Source organism: Phallusia mammillata, chromosome 1 (genome assembly GCF_965637545.1).
Source record: "Phallusia mammillata chromosome 1, kaPhaMamm4.hap1.1, whole genome shotgun sequence".
NCBI lineage: Eukaryota > Metazoa > Chordata > Ascidiacea > Phlebobranchia > Ascidiidae > Phallusia > Phallusia mammillata.
In genome coordinates, this window is record NC_137252.1 from 29,272,656 (window position 1) to 29,292,980 (window position 20,325).

Below are 20,325 nucleotides of genomic sequence, written 5' to 3' on the forward strand. Positions count from 1 at the left end.
TGTAATTTAATTTTATACAAGCATCCCCGCACCCTTTAGGAGCCGTTCTCGCACCCCTTGGGAGTGCGTGTACCCCTGGTTTAAAGTATTGATTTCAGTTGCCCATCGTTTGCACACGATTCATTTCTTAATTTTTACAAGCAGAAGCTTAGAATTTGTAACAAACAACTTCACTTAAGTTGAATATCAAGGCACAACAAGTTAAAGCATTTTAAATTTACTGTTGTTTTTCACGTGTTTATAAATCACTGGGATCTTCTTTTTTGTCATGCAACGGTTTTGCCTAATGTTACATACCAAGCTTGCTGGGCCTTCATGTAAACAGGACTTCCGATGTATTTTCTGTTAGTTCTTGTTTATTGTTAATATTAGCGATTAGAAAATGCTGTAGCATTGTGTTTATTACGTAAATCGCAACAATGCCTTGCGCTTGAATTTAAGTGACGTAAAAATTGCGTCATTTCCGCACGCTACGTTTATCTCATCCGATTGTTTTTTCGTTCCATGAGACCTTCGGCACCACCAAATCGTTTCAATTGTTTGTCTCGTTTTTTTGTAGTTTTGTTTGTTTTGCCGATGCAAAATACAGCGCTGCATGGATCATGGAAGCTGCCATTGGTTTTTGTTAATACTTAAAACAAGCTTTTCGTATATTTGTCAAACCTCATGAAAACTTACTTAAACAAACCTTTGCTGAAAAGCCAATTCATATAAAAAATCACAGATATAACTCAATTTTAGTGCAGTGCGACGTTAACAAAGTTGTCGTGCGTAAGAACTTTGTTAGCCAAGCATGCAGCCTGCGTGACTAGAATTTAGATGATGAGAATATGATAGAAGATTTAGTTTAGGTTTCACAAGCAGGAAAAAGTTGATTGATCTAGTTTTTTATGTTCTTATGTTTGTGTGGTCTTTTTACTGCGGATAATGGCATGTGAGGAAGAAGTTGTTTTTGCAGTGAAAATAGCCTTTCAGAAATGTGTGAAACATGTGATGTGTATAACTGTCATATACTAAAACATAGTTTGTTCCTTTAACGCTAGTGAAACAGGGTAAATTATGGTATTTACTAGTTTTACGGTACAATATTTAAACTTTTGTGTATATTGGATCCCTCCCCTATATTGGATCCAAAAAAACGGTAACTTTGTGCTGTACGGACTAGGAGTATGCTTACTTCATTTTGGCTTAATTTGGTAACGTTGGCTAAAAATGTTTTTTAAGATATACCTGTAATATTTCAACAATTTAGTCAGTAAATTAAGATAAAATTGGTTCATGTTAGAGTTCCTTCTCGAGAAATTCTGGTCGAGAAATTCTCGAGAAATCCTGAAAAAATCGATTTTTATTTATTTCTCGAGAAATATTACGTCATTTATCTTAAACAAAAAGTAAATGCGACACCTCTTATTACATGTATTTTTCATTTCAACTCGTCTCTAGAGTGGACTGGATACATAACTTTCTTATTTTGCTTGCGAAACAGCAATTTTTAGCCTGCGTTGCCGTTAAACTTTCACCTTTCCCAGGCAGTAGTCACGCCTGGTTGCGTAAGATCTATAACAACCGCTTCGTTTTTTGCTGGTTCGCTAGCGAATCACTACTTTCGATCGCTACTAGAAGCGAAAAAACAGACAATCGGAAAATTTTTTGTTTGTTTTTGTTAGAAACTCGGCCTTAATAAAAATTTCGAGACTCTCGAGATTCTCGAGAAATGGATTTTTAATTTCTCGTTTCTCGAGAAACGAAAAAGTCAGATATAGAGGAACCCTAGTTCATGGATTTTTTTCGAAATTTACATGCAGTTGCTTTCAAATCCAGTGAACATTTTTCTTTTCCCATTTCACCACTCGACATCAATACCACTAATTGCAGTGGCAGAATATTTAATTGCAAATGTTTGTAATTTTGTCATAGTAAAACTAAAACTTGACCAAGTGTGTGTGTAGCTTCAAAAGTTGCTGAATGTTTTCACGAACACATTTTGTTTTCTTGTATGTATTTGTTAATGATGACCCCAAATGGAAAGCAATAATAATCAACATGTTTTATGTTCCAGTGTAGTAGTCACATTATTTATTTGTGTTTTGTAAATACCTTCAGTAGCTGGTTACTAAACAGATTGAAAGTTCCAGCAAATGTTCTAACAGGTTAAGCAAGGTGTGGTTCTATGTTATCAAGCATGCTACCAAGACAGTACCAAAAGCAACAGCAACCTATAAATCAACAACAATATCAACAAAACTATGGCTCAAACTACCACACACAAACGCGGACCCAGCATCAGGAGTTTTCCTTACATCGCCAAGGGTCACACAATCATCTTCAAAAACAACTATCAGGACAAAACAGTGGTTACATTGCAGTTGGACCATCTGCTGCCAGTTCCACACAACAAATAAGAAGTGTCCTAAGTGCTCCTGCCAGCAACTTTTCTACCTACAGTTCAACGCTGCAGGCATTACAAAGCCAAACACTTCAAGGGGGTCAGAATGCTACAAGTCGACCACTACATTGGCCAGAGGCCCAAAATCAAAGGCAAGCGCAGCAAACATTAACTTCACAACCACTTGTGCAACAGACATTAAATCACCTTGGCATTCCAGTCCAGCACATGAATTCGCAAATACCAAGAACAGCCCAGGTACCAAATTCCAGGGTAAACAACAACAATGTCCATCAAATTGCCATGAATCAATTAAGCAACCACCAAATGACACCTCGGTCGATTCCAAATCAGGCTATAAACTTAACCAACAATGTACATCCTTATCAAAGGTCACCTAGCATGCCACATCCAATTAGTGCAGCTTCACCTTTGGTAAGAGCAAGTGGGAGTACTTCACATTTACAAACAACAAATGTGTATGGAAATAGTAGCACCATGCATTCTGGTGTGCTTCGAAGTCAGTCATATACCCAGTCTTCAACTTCAGAGGCTGTTGAGCGTGAAAAAGTACACATTCGATTTGAGCAAAAGCGCCAAGGTCCTACACCAACCACTGTGAGTACAAAATCTATAGTTTCTGTTCATGGTAGGAAAAAGTCAGCATTTTTGTGTATGCTCTATCCCAGGAAACCAGTCCTAATTTTTTGGTGCTAGATTAACAAGTTAACAAATATACTGAAAATAAATGATCCAATCACTATGATAAAATGTCTATAAATCTAATAAATGTTGCCTAGTGTACAGTAGAGTTCCTTCTCGAGAAATTCTCGTCGGGAAATTCTCGAGAAATCTCGAAAAAATCGAGTCTCGACTCTCGAGAAATAAATAAAAATTTCTCGAGAAAAATTACGTCACATATTATAAACGAAAAGAACATGCGACACCTCTTATTATGTGTATTTTTCGTTTCGACTCGCCCTTCGGGTGCACTGGACACATTACTGTCTTATTTTGCTAACGAAACAGCGATTTTTGACGTACGTTGCCGATAAACTTTCACCTTTCCTAAGCAGCAGTCACGCTTAGTTGCGTTATATCTAAAACTCGGACCAACAGTCGCTTAGGTTTTTACTGGTTTGCCAGCGAATCACTACCTGCGATCGCTACTGAAAGCGAAAAAACGTACAATCGGATTTTTTTTTTGGTAGAAAATCGGCTTAAATAAAAACTTCGAGACTCTCGAGATTCTCGAGAAATGAATTTTTAATTTCTCGTTTCTCGACAAACGAAAAAGTCGAGAAATAGAGGAACCCTAGTGTACAGGCTTTAAACAAAGTACAAATGAACTGTGTGATAAGTTTATTGTTCTTGTTTCATTTAGCAACTTATGGGATTTACTAAAAACTGGCATGAAATTCTTCATTGGCTTCCCAGGAAATTTGTGTTTATTCTTTCCCTGTTTGTATATGTAAACATTTTGATGGTAACCTAGTGTTTTACAAGAAATCTTTCTTTTTTAGCACAAGAACATTGCTTCAAATTCTACCAATGCTACACCACCTGCACTAGGCCCTCCCAGGAAGAGAAACACGTCTGGATTTTCTGGTAAATAAATAATAAACTTTGTGACTGTATGGAAATACTGCTGTTCACATGCACATTTCTAACTTGTTTTAAAAGACCTATATTTTCCTGAAAATTGGTTTGTCATCTGATAAAGTATTGTATACTATACCATTAATGTTTTGGGCCCATGTTTTACATTGATTGTTAATTTGCACAAATATTCGTATTGCAAAGACATCTTATCACAGTTATAGCAATATATATATACTTACTATTGCAAGGATTAATGTGTTTTTTATGCATACACAGATACAAGTTCAAACAAGGAAGATGGCCCAGAAAAAGTTAAAACCAAATTAGGTAAAGATATATGTACAGCTGACTGTTGATTTCAGTGAAACAGCATACTTTTTATGCTGTATCTGAATATTAAACTGAATATAGCTTACTTTTTTTGTTTATGAAACATGAGAAAGAAAAAATTTAAAACTATGTTTAGAAAACAGTTGTTTGTTTAGCAATGGTCTGGGAGCTTATTAAATAAGGCTGATGTTTTTTATGCACAGAGCTTGACGAAAATACAAGAGTTGTAATTGATGATGACATAGAAATCGTTGGCTGTAAACAAGCAGAGGTGATGTCACACATAAGAGCTGACTGCCCAATCCACAATTTTGTGTAAGTTTTCATGAAAATTATATTTACATTAAATCATGTCTATAGCCACTGCTTAAACTTTAAGCCTTAAAGTAAGAGTCTTGGTAAAAAGAACTCAAAATTTATTTTTTCTATTTATTGCGACAACATAAAAATCTGTCAACAAAAAGCATTTTCTACAAGTTCTGAGCAACTCTCTGTAAAGTTTATAAGTTTACTTGTTTTAGTTCACCGGGTAATATCAACATATGTCTATTGTATACAGATTTTCTCTTTGTCTTTTATCTATTGTTTCCTCAAGCTTTTATCCCAGATGTAGCTGTAATATATTAGTCATGCCGAGTCAGGGAACAATCAGATTTTGACTAACATTGCTATTGTGTATCATAGTCAAGTCGATTCAGTGACAAGGCCCGCTGTACCTGCAAATGAGAAGTACTGCTCCAAATGCTTCTGTTACATATGTGATACTCTTGCTGAACAGGTAAATTCTCATTACTTAACAGAATCAAAACAAGTGTTGTATGCATGGGATAATATTATTCCAATGAGTAGGTGTTATACCATGTTTTACTATGTTAGCAATGACGTAAATTGGTATGTGGTTGCATTCTTTTTTTTTCACATGATTAAATTTTATTTGGTTTTTGTTACTGTTAGATATCAATATAACAAACCACCAAAACCGAAACAATTTCTGTTACAGTAAACCTTGGTTAATATGGACCTGTTTGGACCAAAACGTGTGTATGGATAAGGCGAAAATTTGGATTAGCCATTGTTTATGAACTAAGCTTTACCACATTACAAATCATTTTTACCTTCAGTTTTGTTCAAATTAGGTGAAGATCCAGATTAGCTGAAACCGCTTTAACCGAAGTTTACTGTATTTTTTGACAAAAACTGAATAACTTGTCTTTTTATTTAGTGCAAAAAATGGAAGGACAGTGCATGTGCTCATTGCAACGCTCATGCCAAGGCAAGTTGTTGGAAAGCACGACGGAACATGAAAAAGAGTCCGTTGATGAACATGTTAACAACGGAAGAGATAACACCCAACATATCAGCAGCTGGTAAATAGACATAATGTTTTGCTTTGGTATTTAATAATGCATCTTATGCTGGTTGTGACATTCCCCAGTTAGGATTTTTTGTATTTTAAGTAAATTGTGTCATGCACAGTGAAAATTTTTAGTATGTTATGCAAATCTCTAGCAGTTGGAATGTAAAAACATGTTTATTTAATGCATTAAGTGTGTGGGTAATTTCTTATTGGTAAAGATAGCCAAATTACATGGCCTTAAATGTGTGCTGGATGTGTCCAGCCACATTGTTCTACTAATACTCCTATAAACACATATTCACTACATAGTCCACCTTCTTCACAGAAATAAGATTTGTTTTTACCAGTGTGACCACAGAGTGCAAGGTTCAAAAGTGTAAATGCAACACACAAACAGTTGGGATTAGAAACCTGGCTTGCATACATATATATTAATTTGGTGGGTACAACTGCCTCTTGTACCACAAAAAAATCAAACATTTTACCAAAATCATATGCAAACTTGTGTTTTGGCATTTTTGGTAGTTGTCAAAAAAAGTTTTGGCATGTTTTGTAGTTGTCAAAAAATCTAAATGTGCTTGTGTTAGTGTGTACAATGCTTTGAAATAGTTCCAACTTGTATTGATAGCAAAAATTACAACATTTTTTTACTGTCCTTCTTCAACTGTGTTATATTTTTTTTACAATTACATTTTTTTGTGCTGCCATACTTCAAGTTGTATTGATATTGCAAGCATCCTTTGTCCCAAATACCCATATGTTACTAAAATTTGTTGCCTGAATAATTAATCAGCCAATGTTATTTAATTTCAGACATGGTGCAAATAAACAACATGTAAATACAGACTGCCTTACTTGCCATAAAACGTGCACCTAAATTTGGTTACATAACAAGCCAACAAGATGGTTGTAAAAGTGGCAAATTTTGGTCTTGCTATCTAATTCAATGCAAATACATGCATGACATAACTTGCATATTTCTGTAGTTTGTGTGGTCGGACACATTTAAATTGCTAATGCAATTCAATTTGCATTTGAAGTAAATTGTAAATGATATCCCTAATTTCCAGAATCATATTCACAGTGTCATAAGCTAGATTTGCTGTGAAAGGCAACTTGGCATAGGGTTTTATCACAGAAAAGTTATATGCAACAAACCAAGCATATACTAACTAACAAAACAGGCTTTCTGGGGTTTCTTACTTAGTCACCAAGATGTATAGTAGTGATGGGACGAGTACCCGGTACCCGGTACTCGGTATCGATGGTATCGAATGATTTCAGTGGTATCGATACTCGTACTCGGTATCGAAATATTTTGTCTCAGTTTTCGATACCAACGTGCGAGTACCGAAGGCCAATTTACACCATAAGAATACGGGCAACTTTTGGCCAATATTTGCTTCGGACAGTACAAAATTGGAAAAAAGTCCCGCCAGTTTACGTACGTCTTTTTCGCTATCACGTGGTGATTACATTTTTCGGCATGTGTGTGTGCACGCCTTTACCCCGAGCATGGCAGATAAATTAGCTAGTGATATACAACTAAGTACAACACTACACTTAAGTACTCGGTAATCGTACTCGGTATCGAAGGTATATACATGTGGTACTCGTACTCGGTATCGGTATTCGCTTCAAAATCTGGTATCGTCCCATCACTAATGTATAGTCACCAAGATTCTCTTAGGGTTAATGCAACTTTTATCAAAAAAACATAAACCAACAATTTATTGACACAGTAAGTACTAAGTTACCAAACATTGCCAATTATATAAAGACATGCATATAGGGTGCCCAATCAAGTAACTGTTATGTACATCAAACTACTTTGTGAATCTGCGTGGAGTTAAACTGTATTGTCAGGGTTATGACATGTCATTGCTAATATTTTTGGCCAGAAACAATCTGTTCCAGCAACTTCTTGTTCATAGAAAATACTTTGTGCATCTCACAACAGCTCAGGTCCAAGTTTACGTTTACTAGTAGCAGAGAAGGACTTTTAGAAATATGGACAATAATATTCCCAAAAACACTGCCCTGTAAAATAAGGACAAATCTTGGAAATAAGGATATTATTGCAACCCTGTGTATTGTGTATTTCAGGTGAACGCTCAGTGCAATTCATTATCAAGATTCGAGAGGCTTACATTACGTATCGCACGGGAATTCAGTGTGATTTTCACCAGGTGCCATGTGACTGCAACTGTCACCGTGACAACAAACTCAAGCCTGAAGGTTGTGTCAACTGCAAGGCTGTACACGACTTACGAAAGCGTTTTAAGTGAGTAAACACAAAAGCTTTGTGCATGGCTGTGGCCTTGGTGGTCATAACCATAAACTTGAAATAGATGCGGCAACTGCTTGTGTGTTTGTCTGTAGAAATTACTTTTTCAGGCTAGTATGTAACTAAGAGACAAAATGAGTGTGTATGTTTTGGTGCATTGTAAGACAACTGCATTATACACAAATTCTATTACCACATCTGTATTTCGGGTGGATTTTCGATGGGAGTTGTCATTATGTATTATTACTGATCCCACTTTGAAACAGTAGTTTTCTTCTGTTTTGCTAGTTTGAAATTTGTGTTGGTTGTACAAATACAAGGTGAAAGATAAAACAGTCAATACAAAGATTACACCAAATCCAAGATTTTTTCTTTGTAAGAATTCTGACCACCAATCTCTTTTTTGACCCTCAATTAATGAACATACTGAATAATCTTATTAAAATAGATTTGCCACATTTGGTTGTTTGGGTAATTGCTTATCAAGTATTTTTTAAAACCTGTTGTCCGTATTATATTTTACTTTGTTAAAACAACAACAGATATATAGAAATACATATTTATATATTTCAACATAGGATTAGTCACCTAACAGGCTTGGAACAAACCTTAGAAAATGTTCAAATCGATTCAATGCATTAAACCTTTTGTGTGTTATGCTGAATTGATGAGCTTGTTGGTGAATACAACAATGAGCTCATGGTGATGTTGTGCTGTGCTTTTAGAGCACTGTGTCATTTTTGATCATACCAGGTAATGCTAAAACAGCTGGGTTAACAAAGTTCCAAATCTGACTATTTTTTGTATTGCTATGGTTTGTCGCTATGTTTTCTTTCACCAAGCTAAATGAACTCAACTCTCGACAGCTCTGGTGTGTAGATGTTTTGTCTAAAAAATATACCAACTTGTGATTTACCACCTATATAATTATGTGTGTAGCTATGATCCTGTCCGGCAAGTGATTTATGCCCTGCTAGATGAAATCGACAAAAGCTTTTCCGATCAGCCTTACCCAGCGCTGGTGCTTTTCGAAGCTCTTTTATCTGAGTTGTGTTCTCACCGCCCTGCTGACTTCAACCATGTTACGTAAGTTTCATCATTTTCACCATGTTACGTAAGTTTCATAAAGTCAATTTTGTGCTGGGCTATTGATTTGTGCATTTTATTGCCTCATACCAACCTTATATTGTTTTAAAAAAATGCAATACTTTGTTTTCATGGACATGTTGTTTTCAATTTGCAGTTGCCGATGCAAACTTATTTTTAGTCATTTGGCCAATAAACAAATCAATAGTCTGTTGTAGGACTTTGCTAGTCAACACAGTATATTTTAACAGGGCAAATTATAGTGTGTTACATGTCTAATTTATTACAGGCATGCATTTAAAGTCATTTCATCAACATTGAATTCCCAAAACCTGGCATGCTATCTTGCCTGTTTTGAGCAGCATAAAAACCAAGTCATAACCTTTTGCCCTGAAAGTGACATAGATGTTAGACAGGAAGTCTTGTCACATTGGCAACGTTTCCTAATCTAGACCTACGTCTATGTGGTATAACTTTGGCCTAATATAATTTAATATCAAAAAGAAATGCTCTGAAAATTCCAATGAAATGTCTGTCTGAGTACAAGTATGAATGCTGTTTCAAAAGTATTGAACAAATGTTTAAAAATATTGTGACTGTTAGGACTTATTTCCTGTATTTACTGGTCAGTATCATTTATATGGTCATGTAAGACAGTGGTTCCCAACCTTTTTTGATATGAACCAATACTGCCCAAAATTTTGCTTTGTGGTTTCTCGCAACCCATGGACATGCATTCCTACTATTTTGTTTGTATTTTTGTCTGCAAACCAGAAAAGCTTTTAAAAAAAATGAAACAAATCTTATTCTTTTTTTCGACCAAGCATTTCCATTTAGTCTGAACTTTAGAGCTGGTTGATACTCTTATTGTCACAAAAACAGACCCATAGGTTGGAAAACACTAATGTAAGAGACTGATACTAGTATGGTGTAATGGAAAACTTCTCAACCTAATTCTATTACAACTAACACTTGACAGATAGAAAATAAAAGATGTTTTTTTTACATTAGGCGAATGCCATCCAACCCAAATGTACTGTGTCAGTGCACAACTCCACAGATCATGGACGAGAGGATAGAGCCAGCTCTTATTCGTCTGTTTACATTAAATGAGATCAACAAATCTTTTAAGGACAAGTTTTACTCTTGTGTGAATAACTCAATACAACCTTTGCAACTAAAAGATGTGATGAAAAGGTAGAAACACTTGGTTTAAGATTTTTAACTAGCCCATCACCTGGATTTGTAATTCAATAAAAAGCAGTGAAAAAGGATTCAGTTAATCTGGATCTTTGCCTAATTCCGACAAAACTTCAAAGATTTGTAAAAAAAGGTTTACTGTGTGTGTATCAGTGATTCACAAAGTTAATAATCCCATAGGGAGCCCTAAATACATTTTACGTGTAGAAAGTTTTTTGGTTTTTCTTGTTCAAGTTATAAACCTTAGATTTAGAAGTTGCTCCTATTAATATGCAACTACTTGTAAGGGTAAAACAAAAATGGTGAAATAAACTTTTATCAAAAATATAATCTTTGCTATGTCTATTTTGTCAGTTTTGTTGGGTTGGTCACATTAAACATTGTGTTTCAAAGTTAACTATAATCTTTTTCTGCAATGTGGAATAGAGCTTAGCATGACATTGTCATTTTTTTGGCAGATTTTTAACCATGAGGCATTGGGATGATTTGCTTCTTCGAGCTGTTCTTTCTGGACAGAACACCTCGGGTCGAGCAAAATCTGCTGACAATCTGCGAGAGACGATGCAAATTATTGAAATGCGCGTGCAAAAACTGGACAAGGAAACCAGGTATGATTTATTTTTAATTTTTGCAAACAACGTGTATTTTTGCTGTTGTTTCTGTAAAGAAGTTTTTCAACTTCGTTAACTATCATTTAAAAACAAATTGGCGAATGTTAAAATAATACTAGAATTTGTCCAAAACCAACCAATTTGGTTAAATTTTGGGTCAAATTTGATTTCACTGTTGTTTTATAAATTCGATATTTATTTTTGTAGATACTACTCAATAATCAGATATTTAAGGGTTGTGAAGGTTTTTAAGCCTCCAAAGCACTTTGATGGACTTCCTTTTCAGTAAGTACACTGCTTTAGTGCTTCCACAATGCAAGATGCAGTTTTTAGGACTTTTTAGAGAAATTGTAAACGTTTTGACTAAGACAAGGATGTATAACATTTTCACTATGACTTCCACACCACCAGTCATAATTTACCAACGGCCACCAATTGTCTCCGAATTTTTCATTTATATATTACTGATTTAAAGAAGCCCATCTATCCCAAGTGCTGGTGGATGAAAGTCCAGATAGATTTCTCATTTTATCCATTGATTTTTCTGAACCAAGGGTAGCATAGCATCAGGCTAAAGACCAAAGAGTTTTATTCATTTCACTGCCCCATTATATATGTTTTAATACACATGTTTATTGCCGCACAAACTTGTCCTTATGACTGCATGTGACCATATCACCACAGTTTATGCAGCCCCGGTCTAAGAAATTACACCCATTAGAAAATTGAAAACACATAATTGTTTAATTTTTCTGGGTGATATTGTGTGATAAACTTTGACTATTTCTTTTTCAGGATTTTAATTGACAGATGGATACTTTTATACACGGCCAAACTTGGCAGGTTTCGCGATGTTTGCATAAAACTTGTGGAATCTCAAAACCTTCTTCAGAATTTGTCTGTTACCTTCACTCTAGAATTGTTCACGTTATTGTCCGGAAAAAATCTGCCTGCAAACACTGAATTGACAACTTCTTTTGAGAATGGAAGTATGTGTAAATAGACTATGTTATCCTTTGTTACTACCAGCTCTATGATGGCATTTGTTGTGTTTATTTTGAGGGTTTTGTTGTGTGTGGTAAGACGTTTTGATGTTGTTGGATTTTTTTCAGAATGTGTACCAATTTATGATAAAATAAGGATATCATAAAAGTGTTCACAAACTATGATTTTCTTGTTTCAAAATTCGGTAAACCTTTTTTAGACCAAATAATTTGTGCGGTTTAGCCAAAGATATGGATTAACCAATGTTGGTTGGTTAAACCCTTACATCATTACAAATCATTTGTACCTCAAGAGGTTTACTGTAATACAAACACAGACACAATAACCCCAAAACATATAAAATGCTAGCTTTTCGTGCAAAATTCTGGCCATTTTTGAAAACAATATTTCTGATTTAATTTTATACTGATAAATTATTTTGCAGCCACTACATACAACATAGCAGGAGCCAATCAGACTGCCCTAATTATACTTTTTCTCATCTACGTTGAGATGAACCAACAAGCGATGGCTGATGTTAAATGTTACATGTGGTTTGCCAATTGGGTTAACGAGCGTGCTGTGAGTTCCAGTAACAACACCAATGTAGGGACATGGATAGCAGAAGCCACACAAATTGTGAAAATCAGTCAAAGGGTGGTTACATATCATGACCAAGTCCGTGGACGTCAATTTGAGATGAACTGCAAGGCTTTTGACCACCAGGTGGCATTGTTTGTGTGCTCGCTTGTTGTATTGAGATTCTCGACAAGACTTGAATCCAACTTAAGTTATATTGAAGACTTCATGAATGCTTTTAAGGTGTGTATTATTATGTAAATGAGTACATTAGAATTGCGAGTCACCAGGGGCTCAATATGAGTGACATAAACATCAGTCACATTTTAAGAACAAACTTTAAGTTTACTGTTCGTTATTTTATATTGTATTTAGTATGATAATGTGGTATAACAATAATGTACAGTACAGTAAATCGGTTAATCTGGATCTTCACCAAATTCGGACAAAACTCGAGGTACAAATGATTTGTATGATGGTCAGGCTTGAACTAATTCAGAGCTCTTCAACCGGGGTTCTGCGGAACCCTAGGGTTCCGTACAACCCTTTCTGGGGTTCCGTGAACTTTAAGGGTTGCACGGGGAGTAGCAATTCGAACACGAATGATTCATAGTATCATTGTTTCGAACAGCAATGCTCGCCTGTGCAATATTGTTAACCTTTGTTATACCATTGATCAATTGTGAGGTGATATATACCACCTTGTTACACTCTAGCTAAGTTGCGAGATTAATGTAGAAACGACCGATCCAAATAACACGGCAATGCGTTTCAGTTTACCGTTTAATTCAAGTCAACCTTTGTGATGTGTTTTGGATGTGTATGCATCTTTTTACTTTGATGAAGCCTACTTGTATTACATTCATTAAAATTATTTTATGGGGGTTCCGCAAAGTTTGACAAAATACCTTAAGGGTTCCGCGTCACTAAAAAGGTTGAAGAGCACTGAACTAATTGACATTGGTAAATCTGGATCTTTGCCTAATCGGAACAAGTTTTTTTCCAAACTGGTCCGGATTAACCAAGAATTTCTTGTAAGAAACTTTGAAAAAAGTCTGCTTTTTTGAAAAAGCTCATTAGATAGATTTTGTGTCCACTTTTTACCTGTACCATGTAAAATTTCAGGCAGTAACACAGATTTCTTTTCACAGAACAATGATTGGGTCCTTTTCTACCTCTTCTCGCAACAGGGCCTTCTCAGCACTGGTAACCACACTGTAATTACTTGGCTCACTAAATACATGGAAAAAAGTGATTGTCATGTTGCCCAGTTCAGTCAGGAAGCCTTAGCTCTGTAAGTTGCCTTGTGGTGTTTTTTTTTTATCTTTATCAAATCTTCTTTTATCTATTTAAGGTTTTCATATTGTGGTTATTGTTGTATATTTTTCCACTAAGCACATAAACTATGATACATGGTAAAATTGTTTGCAGCTTTTTACATTTGCGATTTAACTTTTTGCCAAGCAGAACTATGTTTTATCTGTTAGAAAATTGTGTCAAGAAACCATGACCTAAAGTTACTGAATTCCCCCCCCCCAATTTTTTTACTGTTTTTTTTTAACTATAGAAATGAACAGTAACTGTTGTGAAGAGTTTAAAGAGTTGTCTGTCACTGTTCGCATGATTTTTTCAACTCTTGTTTTTGCAGGTTGATTCAGAAATGTTCAATTGTTGAAATGTTTGGTTTCTTCAAGAACTTGCTCAGTGGTGATTGGACAAAATACACTCAACCAATGAGAACATCTGCTGTTAAGATGTCAGCAAAGCTTTCAATCAGGTAAAAGATGATTTTTGACTTTTAAACATTTTCAGAATTTTTTTTATCATTCCAAATTTGATTAGTAGCACCAATTGGCCAATTTAATTACCAAGGATATCTTTTGTTTAAAGGTTTAGCATCAGTTATTAGTGCTTGATTTAACACAACTTTTTGTGTGTTTTTAGGTTTATCAATGAGCCTTCCCCTCCTTCACTGGATGTTGGGTCATTTTTGTCTAAAACCTTGTTGAAACAAATCATCTCTATGCAACTTTTTGTGAGTGTTTAAACATTTTTTTCCAGCTGTTTGTGGTTTCATGTTACCACTTGCTTCAGTTACTACAAGGTTACATGTTAAAGCAATGCTTCTAGATTAAAGTTATCCAAACTACAATTTAAAAAAATATATATACTGTAATCCTTGAAAAAACAACTTATGAAGGATTTGAAGTCAGAAGCACTGCTTTACAATAATGATTTTTGTTTTGGTTTCTGCGTCTGAAAGTTTTCAGTTTTTTTGTCATATTTGTAATTAACCTTTGTATCAATTTTAAAGAAATTCAAAATTCAAAATATGTTTTCAAATCCACTGCTCGTTAGTTTTTCCCTTTGCTTACGGTTTGATTTTTTAGCTCGACAAGGATCTAGCCCCATTGTGTGAGATCATTGGTAGAGCAGCTTGTGTCTGTGGATCCATTACGGAAATTTCCAATTACAAGAAGCTTTTCCCTCCAGAAATATGGCGAACCAAATGTCCAGAAATATTTGCTTTCTTTGAGCAAAAGTTTTCAAGGTAATGACTGATGTAAGCTTAGTCCAATGTTCAAGGTAATGACTGATGTAAGCTTAGTCCAATGTAACTACGTCAGAGGACTCAAATTGGTTTGTATAGGTTTTCTTGATTTGGCGTTGAACTAATAGCAAAACATTTTTTTTACTCTATGTGGAAATCTTCACTGACTTTGTCACTGAATTAAAGTTTAAAATTATTATTTTTTGTTGCAAATTTTCAGAAACCAAATGACAGCTGATGAGGTTATAAGATTTTTGAGTTGTGCTGTTAAAGAGGATAACCGAAATTCGGTGAAGCTCATTTTCTCAAGGTTTACAGAGAAACACGAATGTATGACAAAAATGGGAACCATGGTCATGCAAGAAGTTAGTTAAAATGAATGTTTTTTATCAAATGTACTGCAGTATCCATTAAGAAATTTTTTAAAATCATTTGTATTGTTTTCGATGTATACAGTACATCTTAAATGTCTTGTGTTATGTGTATATTATAACATTTTATTGTATTGCCATTTTGTTGCCCCATTGAGCTGTATCAATATTTTGTTACTACAAGCTGTGCTCTACAGTGAAACATGTTTTTTTGCATCACAGTTACAGTGTAGCTGTAGCGCTTTTAATCCTTATCCACCAATTGTGCCTGCCACTTTTTTGCGCTCCATAAAAGTTTTATCGTTCCGTGGCTATTTCCAGGATCACCATGCGACCAACCATATTTTTCTCTTCTGTAGGTGATCAACATGCTTGATTCACATGAGGAACTTGGCATGAGAAAACAAGACATAATGATTGCTTACAGCAAGCTTTGCTCACATGAAACTCTAAGCTGGTTGATATGTGCTAAGTGTTCCGCAAAGGTAAGGTTTTATTTATTTGTTTGTTCAAGTGAATATTCTATTGAATCCACCATAACTCATTCCCTACTATGATGAGTGGAGACTGAATGGATTGATGTCATTCTACGACTTGCCGTACATGTTACTCAAAAGAAGAAATCAGAATTATTAGCAGCAGCATCGGTGTAATGCGACTTCCTAATAAACTTTAACATTCGATCAGCTTTTGTACTCGTGGTGTGCATTTTTGTATTGGATGTTTACACATTTTTGAAAAACCTTGAGACGCAAAACTTCTGACAAAATCGTTAAGGAAGTTATTGGCAATTGAAAGGCGTTGAGCAATGAAACCTGCTTCAAAAAATGCAGGGGCAATTTTTTTCTTGTTTGTTTTTGTGTGTTCCCTGGATTTGACTGCTAGAGATATTTAAGGTGGTTTAAACAAGTCGGTTTTGGCAGATGCCGGTCGGCTGGATGCAAGTCTGGTTGGCGCTGGAAAGAAACGGAATGAAGGAGTTTCTTCAAGGCCTTGTACAACACACCCTTCATCAATTCACTTCTGTAAGTTTTATACCTTGTGTTACCTGTTTTCAACTATTGTGAAGTAAATTGAATAAAACCTGGTATAGCGTACTGAAGCACAGAAATACAAAACATGCTAATTTAAAAACAAGTTTTTTTTTAATTGCTGTGGGTCTTTGACCGTAGCAACTACAAATAATATATTTCACGAATATAATGTTCCACTGCATACAAAACCTTGTTACATAGATTTCGGTCGGACAAAAAACTGTGCCAAGTTTGTACATGTAAATAGAAATAAAAATATTCAAAATAGGTAGAAGCGCGTTGGACTACAACACCGTGTGATAACCACTTCGTAGATAAGCAAAGGGAAGTAACATTTCCTGAATCTATGTGATTGTTTTATAAAAACTGTTCGCTGGTGATGAATACTGGGATTCACATTTTTTTAGCCGGTTCTATCACAAAAGTCATATTTATTAAAAAGTCTATTGACAGTAACCAGTAATGCTAACCGGTTCACTGATCTCATCAAATTTCGTAATACGGTTCCATAGAACCGGTGCGAAAAGGCTGAAACCCACCACTGTTGGTAATCCTAGTAATCATACATGCGTGCTGGGTTATCCCTTAAGCCGAAAAGCCTTTAAATCTCTGACTGTGCAATAAAGAACTTTTCCTTCTCTGCAGTGGATGAAAGAGCTTTGTATTCACGAAGAAAACGACGAAAAGAGGTTGCTCGCCTGTTTGGACGTCTTCGTAACGAATGTAGTGACAACTCTACTCACATGCCGGTTTCCTAAAGACGAACTGAAAAACGTCCTTCTCGAGACGAGGTTTTTCATTGCCAACATCCGGCTTCGAAAGTGAGTTAGAGTTAAAACGCTAGAGAACTTAAATATTTTCCAAACCAGTTTAATCTTTATAATTAACCGATTGTAGCACGTCTGACTAGGTGATTACCGGCTCAGGTTGTAAAATCAAATCAGTAAAATAGTCGTGATTTTGTCTTTTTTGCAGCGACTACATGAAAATTATCCACAAATCTTTCCCAGTGGAGCCAGTGGCCCCAACATCCCCTGTTAAAGCGTTTGCCCACCTAAACAACACCAGCAATGCCCCAAAGCAGCCAGCTCAGCCTTTGCCATCCAACCAAGTGCAGAAAATATCCCCACCCCGGCCTTTGACTTCACCAAAGTCTACACCGAACGCTGCACATCCCTACCAAAGTCCCCCTTCGGATACGACCCCCAAACGCCCCCAGGTAAATAAACTCCCCCAACCGGAAAACCTCCCCAAACCTCAGGATGTCAAATCTCCACCCCCACCCTCACCCAAGGGTCTTTTATCACCGACCCCTGGAAGTGCCCCACCTTCTGGGGTCCTCTCACCCACGGTGTGTCCCCAGTGTGGTGACGTCATGACGAATTCGTTCAAATGTTCGAGGTGTCACGCGAGAAGGAATCGCGACATCAAGTGTCCGAGTTGCGGCCAAGTGAACAAAGACTTGAAGGGATACAGTTGTCGTTTTTGCTACGCGTCGCTGCTTACTATTCTTGCATCGGGTGAAAGCGCTGCTCTTCCAGAGAATCCCACTCCAACTCCGGAAGTCCACGAGAAGAAGAAAAATAAAAAGAAGAAGAAAAAGCGGATGGAAAGGCAAGCGTCAAAGGAGCAGCAGTTGGAAAAGATGAAAAGTCCTCCGCCTTCAACGCAAGATCCGTCATCTTTGAATTCGTCTAGTGAGTTGTTAAGCCCTGTTTCGGAAAAGAAGAAGCTTTCTAACAAGATTGTCCTCAAGAAGATTAAGCCCCAAGCAAACGATCCTGGCACCGACCGACATGATTTCCAGGTCAAAAAAGCCTCGGTTCCTTGGGAAAAGGAGTCGGAACGTGGTAAAACAAAAACACATCATCCTGCACCACTAAAAATCCGACTTAATTCCAAGAACTTTGAGAAGAGAGAAGAAGTAAAAATACGTTCCGTCTCATCCGATGTTATCTCCGCGGAAACGAGTCGACTCACCGACGATAGCGATGAGGATGACTTCACGACTTCAACCAACTTTTACAACAAAGTACGCAAACCGTCGTTTGATTCCCGCAAATGGAACAACTGCAACAGCGAGCCTACACCGCTGCCTCCGAAGCCTAGGAACTATAACGCCACAGGCTCGTTTTCCAATAAGTCGCCGCCATTCTCGCAAAGTGAAAGCAGTACGCTGACCGGCCCGAAAATTCCACCGCTTATATTGAAGCGTAAAATGGACGAAGCGGCACTAAAATCGCCTGAACAGAAGCGTACAAAAGCCGAACCACAGCAGCCGCCGGTCAAGAGGATGCCCAGCAAAGGCGTGTCGATGTCAAAAAAGCAACGCGATATCCTGCAACGCATGAAGACCGGCGTGAAACCGAAAAACACTATTATATCCACCCCAACATCGTCATTTACTCCAAAACCGACGCCCAAAAGCCCGTCAAGGAACACTGAATGGGAGATAACGCGTCGACGAAAACCAGGTCCCGCCAGTCGCACGTCGTACTACGTCATAAATCCAAAATGGCGCATTCCCAAGTACCTTAAACTCCCTTACACACTGGACTTGCCCAAAGTGTGTCGAGTTCACTTGTCTCCGTTCCCACCAAAAATCATGCGTCTCATCCACGAACACCAGCCAAATCTAAACTTAACGAGCCTATACGCTTAATTGGCGTTACAAAGACGACTAGATGAGCCTCTAATCTCTGAAAAAATATCCTAAAACCAGCATTTGAGCTCAAAAGCAAATTATTTATTCTTGATTCACTATTTCGTTAGGTGTGTAACATGTATCTAAGTTTTTGTACAGGGTGCTTACAGATCTCCAAACTTTTGAAACTGGATACCAATATTAGGAAATTGAACGTTTTTGAAGACAGAACAACAACAACATTTGTGTGTTTTTTCAATTCCAACGTATTACCAGGAGTTCCACCTCCAAAAATGGCTTGTGCCGGTGCCTCAAATATTCGAAACATTCGTTTGTATTCTCTTTGTTACTTGTGGCGTTTGTGTTTTAACTCCACTTGTCATATTAAGCCACATGATGTTGGCTTTCGCGTTTTTACAAAATAAACATTACATTTGACTTACTTCAGTTAGATTTTGAAAATGACTTTGAAAGAATTGCGTAAAGTAGATTGTTCGTTCCGCTCTAGTGGGTCTCTGTCTTTGCATTAATCTATGAAATGGAAAAACTGGGCTTGGATTTTTGGGAATAAGCAATTGTTTAAGAATAGATGTTATACTTTTTTTTAAAAGAAGATCAACTTGTTTAAGGTTTGTGATCACTTGGAAAATCTTCTGACTTGTATTTTTCAGAAATGTTTTTTGATAGGTCAAAGGTCATTCGTTTTAGAATGTCGAAAATTTTTTCACAAACGAAAAAAGTTGTTGAAAGAAACGATTCGTATTTCATATTTATCAGTTAACACCTAAAGGGCTGTAGATTTGTCTATTTATCTGTCTTCAAGTTGGAATTAGAAAGTGTACCAGTGTTTTCAGCTACATCGACAGTTTCTGTGCAGATTGAAGGTATAGTTTTTTTCGTGGTGTTCAATGTTCATACTGTTCAACATCGATTTTTGAAAATTGAAGTTGGATATCTATCCTCTTGTAAGTAGATGAACAAAGTGATGTAACAATAAAAAAAACACGTTTAGGCAGTAAGAGAGTGGACACTAAAGTTAAAACAGAAAAAATGATGAAAGTAGTGGAAAACGGAGTATTTAAATATGCTAATAGACAGAAACTTGATCAGTCAATATGAATTAGTCACTATACACATTGTCAGCAAAATTACCAATAGCCTTACTTGTTTCTCATTTAAGAAAAGTACCGCTTTCGTTTTCAAAGTCTGGTAATATGTAGGTGTACAAAAAGATAGGGATAGGGCCCATTGTGCATGAGAAGATTTGGTAGCAGCTTAGTGAAACAATGGGGAGCATTCATTT

At 36.4% G+C, this 20,325-nt stretch overlaps 1 protein-coding gene across 1 annotated transcript; it reads left to right on the forward strand.

The window, feature by feature from the left end:
• The first annotated feature begins 2,042 nt into the window (after positions 1–2,042).
• Positions 2,043–19,464, forward strand: LOC145209462 (uncharacterized). Its single transcript, XM_080079745.1, has 22 exons — positions 2,043–3,004; positions 3,910–3,994; positions 4,265–4,315; positions 4,522–4,633; positions 5,003–5,096; positions 5,541–5,685; positions 7,782–7,959; positions 8,902–9,048; positions 10,060–10,245; positions 10,707–10,856; positions 11,067–11,144; positions 11,655–11,848; positions 12,289–12,665; positions 13,574–13,716; positions 14,071–14,199; positions 14,367–14,457; positions 14,813–14,973; positions 15,194–15,338; positions 15,704–15,829; positions 16,268–16,369; positions 17,024–17,199; positions 17,354–19,464. Exons 1-22 carry the CDS (start codon positions 2,171–2,173, stop codon positions 19,038–19,040), a joined length of 5,391 nt encoding a protein of 1,796 aa, XP_079935871.1. The 5' UTR covers positions 2,043–2,170; the 3' UTR covers positions 19,041–19,464.
• The last annotated feature ends 861 nt before the right edge of the window (positions 19,465–20,325 follow it).

Excerpts from the sequence above, each read along its gene's own strand:
- LOC145209462 (XM_080079745.1), top strand. The coding sequence starts at position 2,171 with ATGTTATCAAGCATGCTACCAAGACAGTACCAAAAGCAACAGCAACCT. Across the intron at positions 10,246-10,706 it reads CTAAAAGATGTGATGAAAAG|ATTTTTAACCATGAGGCATT; the intron begins GTAGAAACACTT and ends TTTTTTTGGCAG. Across the intron at positions 11,849-12,288 it reads AACTTCTTTTGAGAATGGAA|CCACTACATACAACATAGCA; the intron begins GTATGTGTAAAT and ends ATTATTTTGCAG.